Source organism: Acanthamoeba castellanii (genome assembly GCF_000313135.1).
Source record: "Acanthamoeba castellanii str. Neff unplaced genomic scaffold scf7180000084264, whole genome shotgun sequence".
In the NCBI taxonomy this organism is placed as follows: domain Eukaryota; phylum Discosea; order Longamoebia; family Acanthamoebidae; genus Acanthamoeba; species Acanthamoeba castellanii.
The window spans coordinates 1-15,249 of NW_004457243.1; the positions used below are offsets into that span (position 1 = coordinate 1).

Here is a 15,249-nt window from a genome sequence, read left to right on the forward strand (position 1 = left end):
GGCGGTGGGAGGTGGTGCCGACGGCGACGACGGGACGGCCGCGCTGGTGGCGGCCCTGGCGGCGGGCGGCGTCGGGGCGGCATTGGTGGCGGCCGCGGTGGTCGGGGCCGCGGTGGCGGTGCTCTGGTGGCGCCAGCGGGCGCTGCGGAATGCGCGGATGACGCTCCAGGAGAAGGCGGCGGGCGTGTTCGGCAAGGTCATGTCGGACCCCAGCCTGGCGGCCCTCCACAACCGCTGCCAGTCCAACCCGCTCTTCGAGGACACCTGGAAGACCGTACCCGAGTGGCCGCCAGAGGCCTTGTAAATCGAATCCTCGTCATCCAAAAGAAATCTTCATTTCTAGCCCTCCTATACACAGGTTATGACGACCACTGAAGTTGCGTTGCTTCTATCATCTTCATCTTCTATGGTGCATCGTCATCTGAGCGTTAAAAGAGAGAATGATTTTCTTTTCCGGAACTAAGGGAAATGGTTTTCTTTGTTTTTACTGTCTTGGCTGTGCGAGGGCGAAGGACAGAGAGCGGAGAGGGATGGAAGCCACACAGCTGCGACGACCACAGATGCGGCCGCGAGGGGATGATCGCCAGGGCGAGATCCAGGGCCAGGAGGAAGGGAGAAGGAGACCGACCGAGTAGAGGATGGAGATGGAGCACGGCGGTGAAGAAGAAGGAGACCGGCCGGTCCCGAGTAGAGGATGGAGCAGATCTCAAGAACGGGCGATCGAAGAAGCACGAGTCCGTCCTTGCTGCTGCCCTCGCCCTCCTCAAGCACAGTAAGTTTCTTTTTCTTCTCTTCCCCCACCCCTCAATTCGCTTTAATTCAATACGCCTTGGTTTATTTTATTTATAAATTAATTCCTTTCTACTTCTCATCATTATTTATGAATTATTTTTATATTTTCGTAGTGGGTGCGACAGAAGAGGAGAGGGCCTTTGTTGCGCGGGTCGAGGAGGCGGCCTCCAACCGAGGGAGATGAAGGCGACGACGAAGGCGAAGGCGCCGAGAAAGACGACAGACAGCGCACGCTGGCCGTGTGCCGCCTCGTTCGGGAGCACCTCCGCACGCGCGACCCCGTACTCACCCACGACCTCGCCCCGCACTGGCTCCACGCCTCTCGTATCCCCCTCCCCCCTGGCCGCCACCGTGTGTCGTGTCGCCGTGTCGCCGTGTGCTCAGCAAAGGTCGTGTGCGTGTGCGTGTTGCAGGGCTGGGGCGGGTGGAGGAGCGGCTGGCCCTCTGACCTACCGTGAGGTCATCGACGCGGGGTACTTCTTCCCCTCGGCCAACTCGATCGACTTCCAAGCCGGCGTCCGCGTGCTCAAGAACGAGTCTCAAGGCCAAGGCGCCACATCGGCCCTGACTCCGGACCTGCAGCGCGCCGTCGACCGCGTCACCGGCGGACCGCATTCCAGCTCGCTCCTGCGCCTCAACTCGTCGCTCCAGTGCTACCAGCCGCCTCCCGTTTGTGTGCCGCTGCTCGCAGGTGTCGGCCAAGCTTGAGTCTGGCGCACCCTTCGTCAACAGCTCGGACGACGGCTACAGCATCGTCGACTACTACCAGCTCAGGTTGGCTCTCGATTACGCCCTCGGCAGCACCAGCAGCAGCAACAGCACAGGTTGCCCCAGGGTCACTCATCATCTACTCAGTGGGATTCGAACCCCAAGGACGTAAGAAGAGCGATGAATGCGAGAGAGAAGATACTTCAGCGCGCTGTCGCCCGACGGAAAGATGATCGCCTGCTCCAACACGCTGGCCGTCAATCTCTTCCGATTAGACGAGTCCACGTCTAAGACCAAGGAGGTGCAGGTGACCAAACACGACGCCAAGCTCACTGCATGGTACGCGTCTCTCCACGCGCCCACCCAACTGCAGACCGCACTGACCTCGGCCGGGGTGTGTGTTGCGTTGGATCCGATCGGCACCACAGGGACAACTACCTGGTGACCGGTACTTTCAACGGTGGCCTGCAGCTGATCGACATGCTGCCGATCCCCTCAAAGTCCGCCGCTCATGGTCGCCTGCTGCTCATGGTCGCCCTCCGCTCGTCGCCGAAGTCCGCCGCTCGTGGTCGTCGTCCGCAGGAGCAGGCGCAGCCGCTCAGGTTGTCTTCGTGGCCTTGTTGGATGCCTTCGTGTTTGGTGAGGGTGCCCTCTTTCTGTCCTTCTCATTGTCATCGTCGCTGCTGGTGCTGCTGCTACCACCGCCGTTGATGTCTTCGTTCTCGTTGATACCTTCATGGCGCAACACAAAGTTCGAAGTGAATTGTGGCGTCCACACATGAGCGGCACGAGCGGCGGACTTCGGCGACGACCATGAGCGGCACGAGCGGCAGACGACGACCACGAGCGGCGGACTTCGGCGACGAGCGGCAGGCGACCACGAGCAGCAGTCGACCATGAGCGTGGTCGCCAAGCGGCGGACGAAGGCGGAGCAAGGGTGGAGCGAAGGAGGAAAAATTGTCCATCTGTTTGTCCATACAGTGTAAGGTGAAATTGGTGAAATCAATGTGCTGGCACATTGATTAGCTTCCAAGGTCCGTCTTGCAAAAGGAGACACTTGTCAATATATTTCTATTACTATTATGATGCTTTATCACTACTCTTTCGGTTGACCGAGACGCGGCCCTCACCTTGCCGTCCCGTCCCAAGTGCAGGCGCAGTCGGTCCACCTATTCGTGTAGTGTGGGGTCGTGCACTCGTGCGGGCAGAAGCACGAGCAGTCGGTGGCATTACGAACTCCGTCGTTTATGCACACGCAAGAGTCACGCCAACCGTCCTGTTCGCAGCACGTGCACGAGCAGTCCGGGTTGCGCACCGCGGAGTTGTGACACCACATCGAGCATGAGCACGCGCAGTCAGCGCCGAGCACGCCACCGTAGAGGCACTCATTGGAGCACGAGCACGAACAGTCGTCCAGGTTGAGTATGCCGCCGTTGGCACACGGCTGGCACTCGCACGAGCAGTCGGGGCCGCGAACGCCATAGTTGAGGCACTCATTGGGGCAGTCGCACGAACAGTCGTCCAGGTTTTGTACGCCGCCATTGGTACACGGCTTGCACTCGCACGAGCAGTCAGGGCCGCGCACCGAATTGGTGGGGCACTCGTTGGCGCACTCGCACGAACAGTCGGCCGGGTTGAGTATGCCGCCGTTGGCGCAGTCGGGGCAAGAACAGCCGCACGCCATGTTTCTCGAGCCACGCAGGCAGGTGTTATTACACTCGCAAAGGCACGCATCAGTCTGGGTCCCGCCATTGAAGCACAGCATGCCGGCGGTACAGTCGCAGGTGCAGTCAGGGTTGAAGACACCGAAAGGGCAGGTGCTTGTACAGGAGCAGTCGGGTTGGGTTGTGTAGCCATCCGAGCAGGCGTTGGGGCAGGCGCAGCCATAGTTCTCGTCGGGGTACTGGACCAATGATCCGCCATTGACGCAGGTGAGGGGCTGGCCAAGGGGGACGCCCATCGTGCACGCCATAAACTGGGCGCTGACCCTTAGGCCGACCGAGATGGCCAAGAGGAACACCGCCAGATAGCCTAAGTTCCGTGTACTGCTCACCATGGTACGCTTGTTTGGGTGTTCAGGTTAACAAACACCCCTTCGAAGTCCACACCTTTTCGCATTTGCTTCCTTCAGCACAAAGCTGGTTTTAAGTTATTTTTCCAGTTTGCTTATTTGCATGCCACACCGTGGAAAGGAAGGTGGCTGGAGTGGCGATCAGCACACTGCCAGCCAAAAGCCAGCTGGCTTTTAATAATTATAGGATTCGAACCCCAAGGAGGATGTAAGAAGAGTGATGAATGATGAGAGAAGACTACTTCCCCCTTTATTCAAGGACAGTAGAAACAAAAAGGAAATAACAGTTAGACATACAAACAGAGTACTCATTAAAAAGTGACAGTGTGAAATTGTACACACTCTATGTGTCTGTTTGGATAGACATGTTCTGGTGAACATTGTGAGTAAGAAAAAAGTATCTTTCATAAACATTTTTCAATATCTATTCATTGCTTCCATCAATAATTGGACATCTAATTTGCAGTAATAGATAAGACATTCTTTAAAGGTTGTGAACCCTTCTTTATCCCACAGACTTAATGCTTTTTGATAGTCTTCCTCTTTGCATGCCATAATCCTTAATGAAGTATAAAAATGATTTATATCTGGTAAAACTGTATCTTCCTTTTGTGTTTTCAAACCCATCATCTGTGCAAATCCATTTAAATTAACATTTGGTGGCAGGAAGTTCCATAATCTAATTTCATTATCTGATTCCCCTTGCAGATGAAATTTTTGAGTTCATCAAATGAGGAATTACTTCTAATTTGTACATGCACTTGGTTTTGAATAACTCCTTGATTTTTAATCTATATATTTCTTTAAAGGATTCATCATTCAGATCTTCCATTAATTTTCCAATGTTGCCACAAATGATTTACCTGCATTTATATCCACATGACTTATCATCTCACTGCCATTAATCATCATTACAAATGCTATTGGTTGATGTCTGGATAAACTTTTATTTATCCTATGATCCTTTTAAATACAATTTTCATTTCTTTGGTTTGGTGATGCCTCATGTGTGTTTGTTTTTAAGCTCTTGGCATCATTGTACTTGAATGGTTTTGCACATTCAGGACAATAGAGACCTCCTTCTGGCAAACTTTAGAAGATAACTGTTTGAAAAAAAGGGACCATCTGTGTCATCATGTAACTTTCAGATATTATGGCTTTTGCATTTAAATCATGAATCAACTTTCTGCCCCACCTTGTGCATTCAATTGAAAAATTGATTTGGTAGCTGTATCTTTGTATTGATCTTTGCAAACAATATCTGGATGATCAATTCTTGTATCACTATGGAATTGTTTCTTTAATTCCAAGGCATCAAGCTTTATTTATTTTATTGGTCTTTCTTTCATTAAAGTGAATACCTAAACATCTCCTTTTATCTCTTACGTTGGGATTGAATCCCACTGAAGATGATTAGTGACCCTGTGAAATTTGGCCTTGAGCCATGATGGTCACTTACACTTCGAAACGCAGGCGCAACATTCAAGAGCTGCCGCTATGGACGAAGCCCGAGGCCTGGGGAGAGTACATGTCGTTGACCTGTTGCTGGGTGATTGGGGTGTCGTGGAGCTGTGTCGACGAGGAGGAGCAGGCCACCGATGTCCTTCGGCGCAGCGGCTCCGGTGCCTTGAGGCTATTATACTTCCACACGAGAACCAGCGCAACCACTGCGACGGCAGCCACCACGAGGAGAGCCACTGGCACGGCCACCGCAACGGCTACGAGCGGAGAGACCCACCACCGCCACCGGAGGCGTCCCGGGATCCCGCCTTGGGAAGGAGTGAGCGTGGGTGACGTCGTGGAGAAGGGCGACTTTGACGGCGTGGATGACGGCGAGGGAGATCGGGTGGCTGATGCCGTGGGCGACTGTGTCGCTGAGCGCGAGGGCGATCTGGTTGGTGATGGTGTGGGCGATGGTGTGGCCGGTGACACCTGGGCTGGCGAGCTCGTGGGCGATGAGGTCGCGGACCCGACGGCCGTGGCAGAGCGCGTTGGCGATTGCGAAGACGACGCAGCAGCAGGCGAAAGCGTGGACGTGGCAGACGGCGTTGGCGACTGACTCGGTGGTGGTAGCGTTGGCGATGGAGACCACGAAGGAGAGCTTAGCGCAGCCACCGGAGACGCGGATCGGCTGGGGGACACTGACGTCGTTGAGGTCGGAGATGCGGACGGGGTGGTTGCCTGCTGATCTTGCGAAGTAGTGATCATGATAGAGGCCGCCAGGGAGAACGATTGGGATGCGGCGTCGAACACCCGCACGGCCAGAGTCGAGCCGACCCGCAGCTGCCCTGCCATGGGACCAGCGACGGCCCACCTCTCCGTGCCGTCCAGGTCGGGCGCCTGTGTGAAGCCCCAGGTCCGCGTGGGACTGTGCCAGGCGAGGTACATCCCGTTCAGGACGTACACCGGCGCAGTGTAGTTGATTCCCACGAGGGTGTAGGTGCCCATCGGGATGTCGCCCGCGGCTCCGCTGAGGACCAAGTCCTGCGGGGGGTCCACCCACTCGGGCGCTCTCTCCTGTTCAACCGGTTCGGGCAGGCACGTGATGGAGAGTGGCGGGTAGCCCGGCTGGTTGAACAGCAGACCCCAGTCCTGTGTGTTGAACCCTTGGGTCGCCGTGTCGAAGCTGTACACCATTTCGCCGGTCCAGGTCTGCGGCGGACTCTGACCCCCGGTCCAGAGTGCCACGGGGGACGGAAAGGCCCCCGTCGCGCAGTTCCGGAAGATGGTACGGTGAAACCACGGACCCAGGCACAGAGAGCCAGTGGTCTGGCGATAGGTGGGAAAATCGGCGACAGAGGCCCCGTCCCACTCGTAGACGCCGTCCATGTCGTTCCCGTACCACGCGGTCGTCATGTTGGCGATGACGAATCGCGAGCAGTAGCCTACCGGCAGCGTCGGCTCGCAGTACGACACCAGCCGGCTCTGCGGAGGGCTCGTGCCGCCATTGGGACAGGCCCTGCAGGTGACTCCGTCGGCCGAGTAGGTGTTGGCCGGGCAGGGCTGGCAGTCGCCGTTGGCGTCCCTGCCGTGTCCCTGCAGGCACTTGCACTCGCTGATGGCCACAGCACCAGCTCTGTCGGTGGTCATGTAGGCCGGACAAGCGGCGCACTGGTTCTCCGCGGGCGAGAACATGCCGCGAGGGCACGCGTGGCGCACTCGGATGATCGCCGTGCGGTCGTTGGTCAAGGCCCGACCGTTCCACTGGACCGGGCTCTCGCTTTGTTCACGAACGATAGACAGGAACCCATACCGGTTGCTGTCCGAGTAGAGCGGGTATACATCGCCTCGCCATTGGGTGTCGTAGGTCAGACGCCGCTCGTAGTTGGCCACGTGCTCGTTGTCAAGCCACGCCTTTGGACCGATGAGCTCGTAGAGGCCCGACAGGCCCGCGCCCGTATCGTCGAAGCGAAGGCGGCGCCTCGCGTTGGGCAGCATGGAGCCGCAAGACAAGCTGACGGTCGTCTCACTGGCGCTCGAGCTCACCGCCGCCCAGATCGGTTCATTGGGGCCGACCGGTACCTCGATGCCCAGACACCCGTCGTAGGTGGCGTCGTCGGCGCCAACGCGCGGAGGACTGCTGTGGTAGTGCTGGCCTGCAGGAAACACACGGAAGACGCCCAGCTCGCTGTTGCACTGGCTCACCGAGACTACCGCCGCTTGGTGCACACTGGAGTCCAGCCGCACGACCACTCCGCGGCTTGGCCAGGTGAGCGTTTGCCCGCATTGCAGCACCGGCACGTCGGCTCCGGGCTGGCATCCGGCGATCGTGCAGCCGCGGCCTTCCATGCGCTCACCACTCGGGCGAAGGCGGGTGATGCGAATAGGCAGACCGTCGGCCGTGGCCTGGCTCGCCGTGACCTCGATCAGCACCGGCGCGCGGCCTCCCATGCCGTAGACGTAGGGTGCCGCCGCGTTGACCATGCCGTCTCGCAGCGAGAGGGTGCCCGGAGCGGCGTCTATCAGGAAGCTCCGTTCACCCGTGGAGCCGGTTTTGCTGCCGTCCGTAGGGAGAGGCTGTCTTCGGTGATGAGTACGCCTCGAGCAAGACTGGGGCTGGCCAGGTTGAACCAGCTGAGATAGATCCAGTTGTCGTAGTGCCCGTAGATGGCGCTAACCGTGGGGATGCGCACGGTCTTTAGCTTGTCGCCGTTGGCCGCGTGGATGGGCGGCAGCGTGTAGGTGGCCACAGTGGGCGGCCCATCGTCGATTGTGTAGGCATCGACCGGGTACGAGGCCTTGGTGGGAATCCATCCCATCACGTCCTGGTAGCCCGCCTGAAAGACCGGGAAAGCCCTCCGCGCTTCCCATGGTATCGTACGGATTGCCGTACTCGTACCAGTCTGACTGAGCGACAACGTCCACCCGGCTGGCATGCGGCAGTCCCATGTTGTGGCCCAGCTCGTGAGTGCCGGTCCCTACCCACAGACCCTGGTCGCCGTTTAGCAGCAGGTTGTTGCCAGGCATGGCGGCCGAGCCAGCGAAAGGCAGATTGGAAGGCGGCAGGGCGGTGATGTAGTGCTTGAAGGTTGCCCACTCGCCCGAATCGATGCGACAGGCCGCGATCGGGTGGACCTCAGCTTTCTGTTTGGCCGAGGCCAAGAACTGGAGGTTGTTGTTGTTGTAGTCGTTGGCCTGTGCCAGCGTGTAGTCCACCACGTAGATGCAACCGGGATCGTACCGAATCTGGAGAGTCGCTCGGCCGCTGCTCATTCGCTCGACGGCGGCGGCCAGGTCGGTCACCATCGGTGGGAACAGACTGGCCGTCGCCGTGAGGGTGGGAGCGTTGAGAAAGGCCGTGCGTAGGACGAGCACCTTACGCATACCCAAGCTCCACGCCTCCGCGTTCAAGCCCCTCCGCGAGCGGAGTCCGGCCTGATGTTGGGCAGCAGGCTCATCGGCGGGCTCGAGGTGGGCGTAGACGCACGGGGCGGTGTGCATTCGAAAGCCGGTCAGTCTATAGGCCGCCTCGTTGGAGCCAAACTTGTGGGCCGTTGACGCGCAGAGGCGATAGTGGGTGCCACCTTCGCCTGATCCAAAGGCCTCGAGCGAGCGTCCGTTGGGGTACAACATACGCCACAGCTCCATGGCGGTGCTATTGCCTCGTGGAGGGTAGGTCATGAACATCTGCACCTTCACGACGTCGTACACGTGCTCGCCAGCCGCCTGGTCCTTGGCGTCTGGCCGTCCGGTGAGGTGGTGTGCCGGCGCCTTGCCATCGTTTTTGCGAAGCTCGCCTCCAGGGGCGACGTGTCTGCGATTGTCGTTGGTTGATTGGTTGGTTGGTTGGCACACGTCCACTCATCAACCCCACGTCCTAGAGGTTTTTGTTGGTACCCGTATCCGTGGCCTGATTATGGGTCTAAAAGGATCGACGTCCGATGGAGTGCCACTCCAGAGTAGCTCCTTCTACACCTATACGGAGAGAGCCCGATGGTGAGGCACGTGCGGAGCTTGTGGAGGTAAAGGGTAGGTCTCGGCGGCAAGGGCCAAGCTTGTACCGATGGCTTTGGACCCGGAGAGTGTAATGTCCAGAGCTCCGTTTTGAACCCACTGAGAGGTCCCACTGGCCGAAGATGTCAACACACCTGCACGTGAAAACAACACCCCAAACATGAAACGAAATAAGATGAATAAGGGTGTGTGTGTGTGGGTTCTCTCGTGAAGGCAGGGGTGAACCTGCGCATCGGTTATCATTAAAAGGGTGGGTGTGATCTCCGCAGACAACGCTGATCGTGCTGTCCCCGTCCTGTTGCCATGCGCCGGCCAGCCGCACACCCGCTGTCACAAGACCAAGCGGTGCAGGTGATCAATCACACATACTTACCCTCTCTCTCTCTCTCAGAAGCACACGTGCGCAGAGCACACGTACCAATAGGAGAGTCGAGGGTCATGACTGCGCTGTCATACTGCAGCCATAGCGAATTGTACGACACGTAGACCACTGCTGACAACAAGGCACACATGACGGGGTTATGTCACACTAGCGGCAAGCAGCCCGAGATGGGCGCACCTGTGGAGGCGTTGATTGCCGAGATCGAGAGGGGTCCCCATTGATTCCATGTGGCCTGACCAACTAACCGCACCCCTTCGCCAAACACGCCCTTGTGGTGGCCTGCGAAGAGAAAGCACACCAAGGCTCAAATGACTCTTCCTCCCGCTTGGCGTGTGGTCATGCGAAGGTACCTGGGCGGCGATCGATCTCGCCGACAACTGTGAGGGTTGCTGGGCCAGTCTGATTCCACAATCCGTAGGCCAACACTCCTGCGTTGAACACACGTCTCGCATGCTCTTCAGTGGACAGATCGGAGCCTTTACAACACACACACACACACACACAAGGCTGATGATGGTTATTACCGATGGCACCGTGGGAGAACAGAGTGAGCTCTCCGTACTGATGCCACTCCCCAGTGCTCTCAAGGTGGATTCCATTGGCTGCGCAACATATGGCTTTGAGTGGAAACTGCACGCCAGAGGGAGAGATAAGGGCAAATGGCGAGGAGGTACACAAGGAGATTTGCGCTTCAGCCAAGCTGCCCGAGGTGATGGTGACACTGCCCTCCTGGATCCACGTTGCCCCCGCGTCCACCTTGATTCCTGACCTGAGAGCAGCGGTGACCGAGATGTGGAGACTACCCTTTTGCACCAGCGTACTGCCCTCGCTGATCGATATCCCTGCGAATGCGGACCGAGTTTGTTGAGCGTGATATCCAATGATGTACTGGAGCTTGGGCATCGCACCTCGGTCGACAAGAGTTAGGGAGCCGTCGATGGTGAACAGAGGAGCAGCAACCACGAGCCACTGGTCACCTCCGCTTCCCTGCAGCACCACTTGGCCCTGCGCGCTGTCGTGTGCGTGAAAGCGGGGGTTAAACGTGGAAGATGTTTAGCGGTCTACTCCACGGACGAATGAGATGGGCAGCCGTACAGAAGAGTGACATTGTTGGCTATAATCCTCACGGCGGAACTGAAGGCGGAGTCGAGATCTTCGGAGTAGGAGCCCTCCTCGATGAGCACTGTGCTGTTGTCCGTCGCTGCCCAGAGCGCGTGGCTCACTCGGGAGAAGCGGCAGACTGCAGGGTTGGAGCACACGCTCAGAGTAACAGAGGCCGCCGCTGTTATGTGGGCAAGTCGTTGTTGTTGTGAAGTGGGTCATTGAGTGAGTCGTGCTGAACCTGCAGCAACATCAGCGGTCAGAAAGGGGACTCACCTGTTCCCGCTTGAGAGGTCGCGTCGAGGAAGAACAATAATATCGCGAGGGCGACCAACCGGACCAGGTAATGCCCATCAAGAGGATGGGTCGCTCCCTCTCTTCCCATCTTTTCGCGCGATTGAGCGTTTTGTTCTGTGCAGAGCTCCAGCGCTCAGGCTCGTTCCATGGGCCATCACTCCTGCTTTAGCGCCAGTCCCTGGCGAGAATCTGGACTGTCCATTTATGCGAATGTAAGAAGAAAAAAGGCAATACGACCATGGACACCGTGAGGGTGAGCGACAGGCCGTTCTTCGAGAGCCATGCCGCCACCTCGGGGTAGTCCTCCAGGAGCGCCTTGGCATTAAGCGGCAGCGAGGCAAGGGGGACGGCAACGACCCCGGCGGTCATTCGGTCCATGTCGGTGCTGCCTTCGGCAGAGGCCCGACCCAGTGTCTAGAGTAGCCGGGCGAACTCGAGTTCGCCCAGCAGGTCGGTCAGTGTCCGCCGCGTGCCCTGTTGGCTAGCCTCGGTCATCGGTCCGTCGTGCCGCCCGTCCTCCTCGGCTTGGCGACCTGAGCACGGTGACATCCAGCAGGTCCCGTTGGGCGACCACCAGTTCACTGGTGTCGTTGGTCGTCTCCCTCCGGGACCGGCGCTTGCCGGTGTTAAAGAGTTGTGCGGCGCTCATCGATAACGCGTGGCCTGAAGGTCTGTGATATGTGGCGCTAAAATCACACGTACAAGGGGGTACCGAGCCGCCCCCCCCCCACACATGTCCCGTCGGCCTGGTCACTGCGACGGTCGCCGCCACTTGCCAAATGCTGGAGGAGGCCCGAGAGAACTACGTAGAACCGAGCCGAGGGGTTCAATGACGCCAGAACGACGCCTGTCGGGCGCTGCTCTACTACTCCCTCGCGGCCAACACCATCGTACCCTGCAGTGTGAACAAGAGAGACGGAGTGTTGTACAGAGAAAAATAGATATCTCTTCTAAAAAAAGGAGGGAAATGCTGTTTCTGTCTTATTTAGTCTCAGGTGGGCCTTGGATTGGCTGCTGTGCGAGGGCGAAGGACAGATCGAGGAGAGGGATGGAGGCCACACAGCTGCGACGACCACAGATGCGGCCGCGAGGGGATGATCTATCGCCAGGGCGAGATCCAGGGCCAGGAGGCAGGGAGAAGGAGACCGAGGAGAAGGAGCACGGCGGTGAAGAGGAAGGAGCAGATATCAAGAAGGGGCGATCGAAGAAGCACGAGCCCGTCCTTGCCGCTGCCCTCGCCCTCCTCAAGCACAGTAAGTTTCTTTTCTTCCCCCCATCAATTTGCTTCAATTTGAGGCCTTGATTTATTTATTTTAATTCATTTCTACTTGGCCATTATTATTATTTATTCATTTATATTTTGGTGTAGCGGGTGCGACAGAAGAGGAGGAAAACGCCTTTGTGGCGCGGGTCGAGGAGGCAACGGAGGGCGATGAAGGCGACGACGAAGACGAAGGCGCCGACGAAGACGACCAGCACACGCGGGCCGTGTGTCGCCTCGTTCGGGAGCACCTCCGCACGCGCGACCCCGTACTAACCCACGACCTCGCCCCGCACTGGCTCCACGCCTCTCGTACCCCCCTCCCCCCTGGCCGCCACCGTGTGTCGTGTGTCGTGTGTCGTGTGTCGTGTGTCGTGTGTCGTGTGTCGTGTCGCCGTGCTCAGCAAAGATCGTGTGCGTGTGCGTGTTGCAGGGCTGGGGCGGGTGGAGGAGCGGCTGGCCCGGTACGCGGACCTGGTGCAGCGGCTGCCGCCCGCCAACCGCGCCGCACTCGCCGCACTCGTCCGCCTGCTGGTCGCCGCCGCGCCCGCCGAGCTCCGACTCGCCGCCTTCGCGTCCGTCCTCTGTCCCAGCCCGAGCCCGGCTAATGACGCCGACGTCGACCTCCACCTTAAGTCGTGCGTCGCTCTGTGCGCCGATCTCGTCGCCCACTCGGCCCGGCTCTTCCCGGCGAGCGACGCCCGAGATGAGGCACCGGCGGCGAACAGCGGCGGCGGTGGGGCCGAGGAGTGGTCGTGGCGCGTGGTCGAGGAGCCGTCGCCGGAGGTGTCGTCGGGCCGGCAGATGCGGATGGCCCTCTCGGTCGTCGTGTCGCACGGCCTGGGCGGGACCGTGCGCGCCCGGCTCTACGCCACGCAATCGCCCGACGGAAAGGTCCCCCCTCTCTTTGTCCCAATCTCCACGTACACTCGCGCACTCACGCGTTGCCGACTTTCCATCGCACGACACGACACGACACGCACCACGACACGACACGCGAGACAGGTGGTGCTGAGGCTGCAGAATGCGGAGGGCGACGTCGACTTGGACTCGGGGCTGCTCGTTGTGGAAGAGGAGCCGGCGGCTGGGTCTACCGACCACGACGATGGCGATGACGATGACGACAATCAAGGGGTAGAGGGCTCGCGGGAGAGCCGCGCGGGCTCCGCGCGTGGACTGACACGCCGCGACGCCGCCAAGCCGTCGTCCTCCTCATCATCGACTTCGCGATCCCGAGCGTCATCGGCTTCGTCATCGTTGTCTTCACCATTGCCGGCCGTGTCGTCGTCCGATGACGTCAGCAGGTTGTCGTCGTCGACTTTATCATCGTCATCAATCGCCGCCGTGCGCAGCGGCGGCTTCGCGGCGGTGACGGCCGTGTCGCCGCTGCAGCGCGAGTCGCTGCTGCTGCTCCTGCCCACCGAGATCCAGCAGCACATCTACTCGTTCCTGCCCATCGGAGAGATCTTCGCCACGCTGCCGCTCGTGTGCCGCGACGTCCACCAGACCACTCAGCGCGACGACGTCTTCTGGCACGGCCTCTACGACCTCCACTTTGGCGGGCCGCCGCCGGCCCCCTCCATCGCCGGCGCCGGCGCCTCGGTCGTGGCCGGATTGATGGACTCGGGCGGCGGCGGAGGCGGTCGGGGCCGGCGTGGTGGAACCGGCGGCGAGCTGACGACGACCCACCAGCGCCACCACCAGATCGTCATCAAACCGACGACCACGACCAGCAGCAGCGGCGGCGGCGGCGGCGGCGGCGGCGTGAAGGTGGCGGGCGGGGCCAGGGACGAGGCGCCAGCGGCAGCTGGTAGGGAGGTGGGCGGCGAGGAGGGCGTGGAGGAGGGCGGCGAGGAAGAGGCGGAGCCCACGGCTCACGTGTGGCGCAAGGAGTGCGAGCGCCTCATGAAGGAGCTGCGCGACATGGAAGAGGTACGATGTGTGTGCCAAGTGTTGTGTGCGTGTCGGTCGTGCGTTGTGTGCGGTAGCACGAAACCGACTGACGACTACGATGGGGCGTTGGGGGGTTGGGGGAGTACAGGACTACGCGCGGGAGATAGCGGTGCTCGACGTGGAGCTGGCGAAGAAGAAGCGGAAGAAGGCGCGCCTGCACAAGCGGCGGCGGATCAAGTACGCCGTCGAGAAGTGCCACCTGCCGCTCCTCAAGCGTTTCATCCGCGCCGCCGACGTCTCCGTCGACGTACCCCTCACTGAAAAGGTACATAACGACACGCACACGCACCACCGCACACGCACACGTGTCCTGATAGGTGAGTGGACAGAAAGCGACGCCGCTGATGTTCGCGGCGATCCGGGGCAACGTGCCGATCGTGAACTGGCTGCTGGCCAACGGCGCCAACGTCAACGCGGTCGAGGAGGGCTGCGCCTGGCAGCCCATCATCCACGCCGCCCAGGGCGGCCACACCGAGGTGAGAACCATCTTCCTCCTCTGGTGTGTGTGTGTGTGTGGTACGCGCGGTGCGTGCGGTGAGTGTGGCGTGCGGGGACTGAAGGGGAGGATGGTGACAGGTGGTGAGGATTCTGCTGTCGCACGGGGCCAATGTGAACGCGAGGACGGAGAAGGGCGGGACGCCGCTCATGCACGCCACCTACGAGGGCTACGCGGACGTCGTCAAGATCATTCTCGGTACACACACACACACACCCACACAACATGCACGACACGACACGACACGACGTACACAGAACACATATGATGTTATGGCTGATGTGGCTGAGGTCCTACGCGCAGCAGAGCACGGAGCCGAGGTGAACACGCAGTCGAAGAACGGCGAGTCGGCGCTCATGATGGCTGCCGAGAAGGGCCACGCCAGCATCGTGCGCATGCTATTAGGTACGCGCCAGCGTTCGTTCACACGGCACACACGCGACACGACACGACGCGACACGAGCACGGGCTCATATGTGAAGGACAACAGAAACGGGAGCGGACGCGACGCTGGCGACGCATCAAAGCAAGAGGACGGCGGTGTGGTTCGCGAAGGAGAACAAGCAGGAGGACATCGTCGCCCTCTTCGACGAGTTTGCCAAACCAGCCACCAACAGCTGAACTATGCGAATTCCATGAATTCCAATAATTCTAGACATACCCGTCACTAAAATTTCGTTTTTGTTGTGGTTTCTATTCTCATTTTCTCCCTTGCCGCTCGAGATGACGCTACG

At 59.4% G+C, this 15,249-nt stretch overlaps 4 protein-coding genes and 1 pseudogene across 4 annotated transcripts; 2 read left to right on the forward strand and 3 right to left on the reverse strand.

The window, feature by feature from the left end:
- Nucleotides 1-972: 972 nt before the first annotated feature.
- On the forward strand, nt 973-2,211 carry ACA1_022040 (uncharacterized protein; the record flags this gene model as incomplete). The annotated part of the gene is made up of 5 exons (XM_004332792.1): nt 973-1,073; nt 1,206-1,461; nt 1,484-1,566; nt 1,699-1,839; nt 1,929-2,211. 5 exons carry the CDS (start codon nt 973-975, stop codon nt 2,209-2,211), a joined length of 864 nt encoding a protein of 287 aa, XP_004332840.1.
- A 415-nt stretch (nt 2,212-2,626) lies between these two features.
- ACA1_022050 (CXCXC repeat protein) lies at nt 2,627-3,460 on the reverse strand (the record flags this gene model as incomplete). Its single annotated transcript, XM_004332793.1, has 1 exon — nt 2,627-3,460. The coding sequence occupies one exon, from the start codon at nt 3,458-3,460 to the stop codon at nt 2,627-2,629; it is 834 nt and encodes a 277-aa protein (XP_004332841.1).
- A 1,593-nt stretch (nt 3,461-5,053) lies between these two features.
- ACA1_022060 lies at nt 5,054-8,659 on the reverse strand (annotated as a pseudogene).
- Nucleotides 8,660-8,986: 327 nt separating this feature from the next.
- Nucleotides 8,987-11,183, reverse strand: ACA1_022070 (uncharacterized protein; the record flags this gene model as incomplete). The annotated part of the gene is made up of 10 exons (XM_004332794.1): nt 8,987-9,159; nt 9,444-9,515; nt 9,585-9,686; nt 9,758-9,883; nt 9,941-10,009; nt 10,082-10,249; nt 10,316-10,419; nt 10,503-10,647; nt 10,844-10,919; nt 11,052-11,183. The coding sequence occupies 10 exons, from the start codon at nt 11,181-11,183 to the stop codon at nt 8,987-8,989; spliced, it is 1,167 nt and encodes a 388-aa protein (XP_004332842.1).
- A 670-nt stretch (nt 11,184-11,853) lies between these two features.
- ACA1_022080 (Ankyrin repeat RhoGAP domain containing protein) lies at nt 11,854-15,136 on the forward strand (the record flags this gene model as incomplete). The annotated part of the gene is made up of 10 exons (XM_004332795.1): nt 11,854-12,058; nt 12,187-12,378; nt 12,500-12,960; nt 13,090-13,271; nt 13,419-13,998; nt 14,108-14,284; nt 14,349-14,495; nt 14,596-14,713; nt 14,819-14,920; nt 15,006-15,136. The coding sequence occupies 10 exons, from the start codon at nt 11,854-11,856 to the stop codon at nt 15,134-15,136; spliced, it is 2,295 nt and encodes a 764-aa protein (XP_004332843.1).
- Between the last annotated feature and the right edge of the window lie 113 nt (nt 15,137-15,249).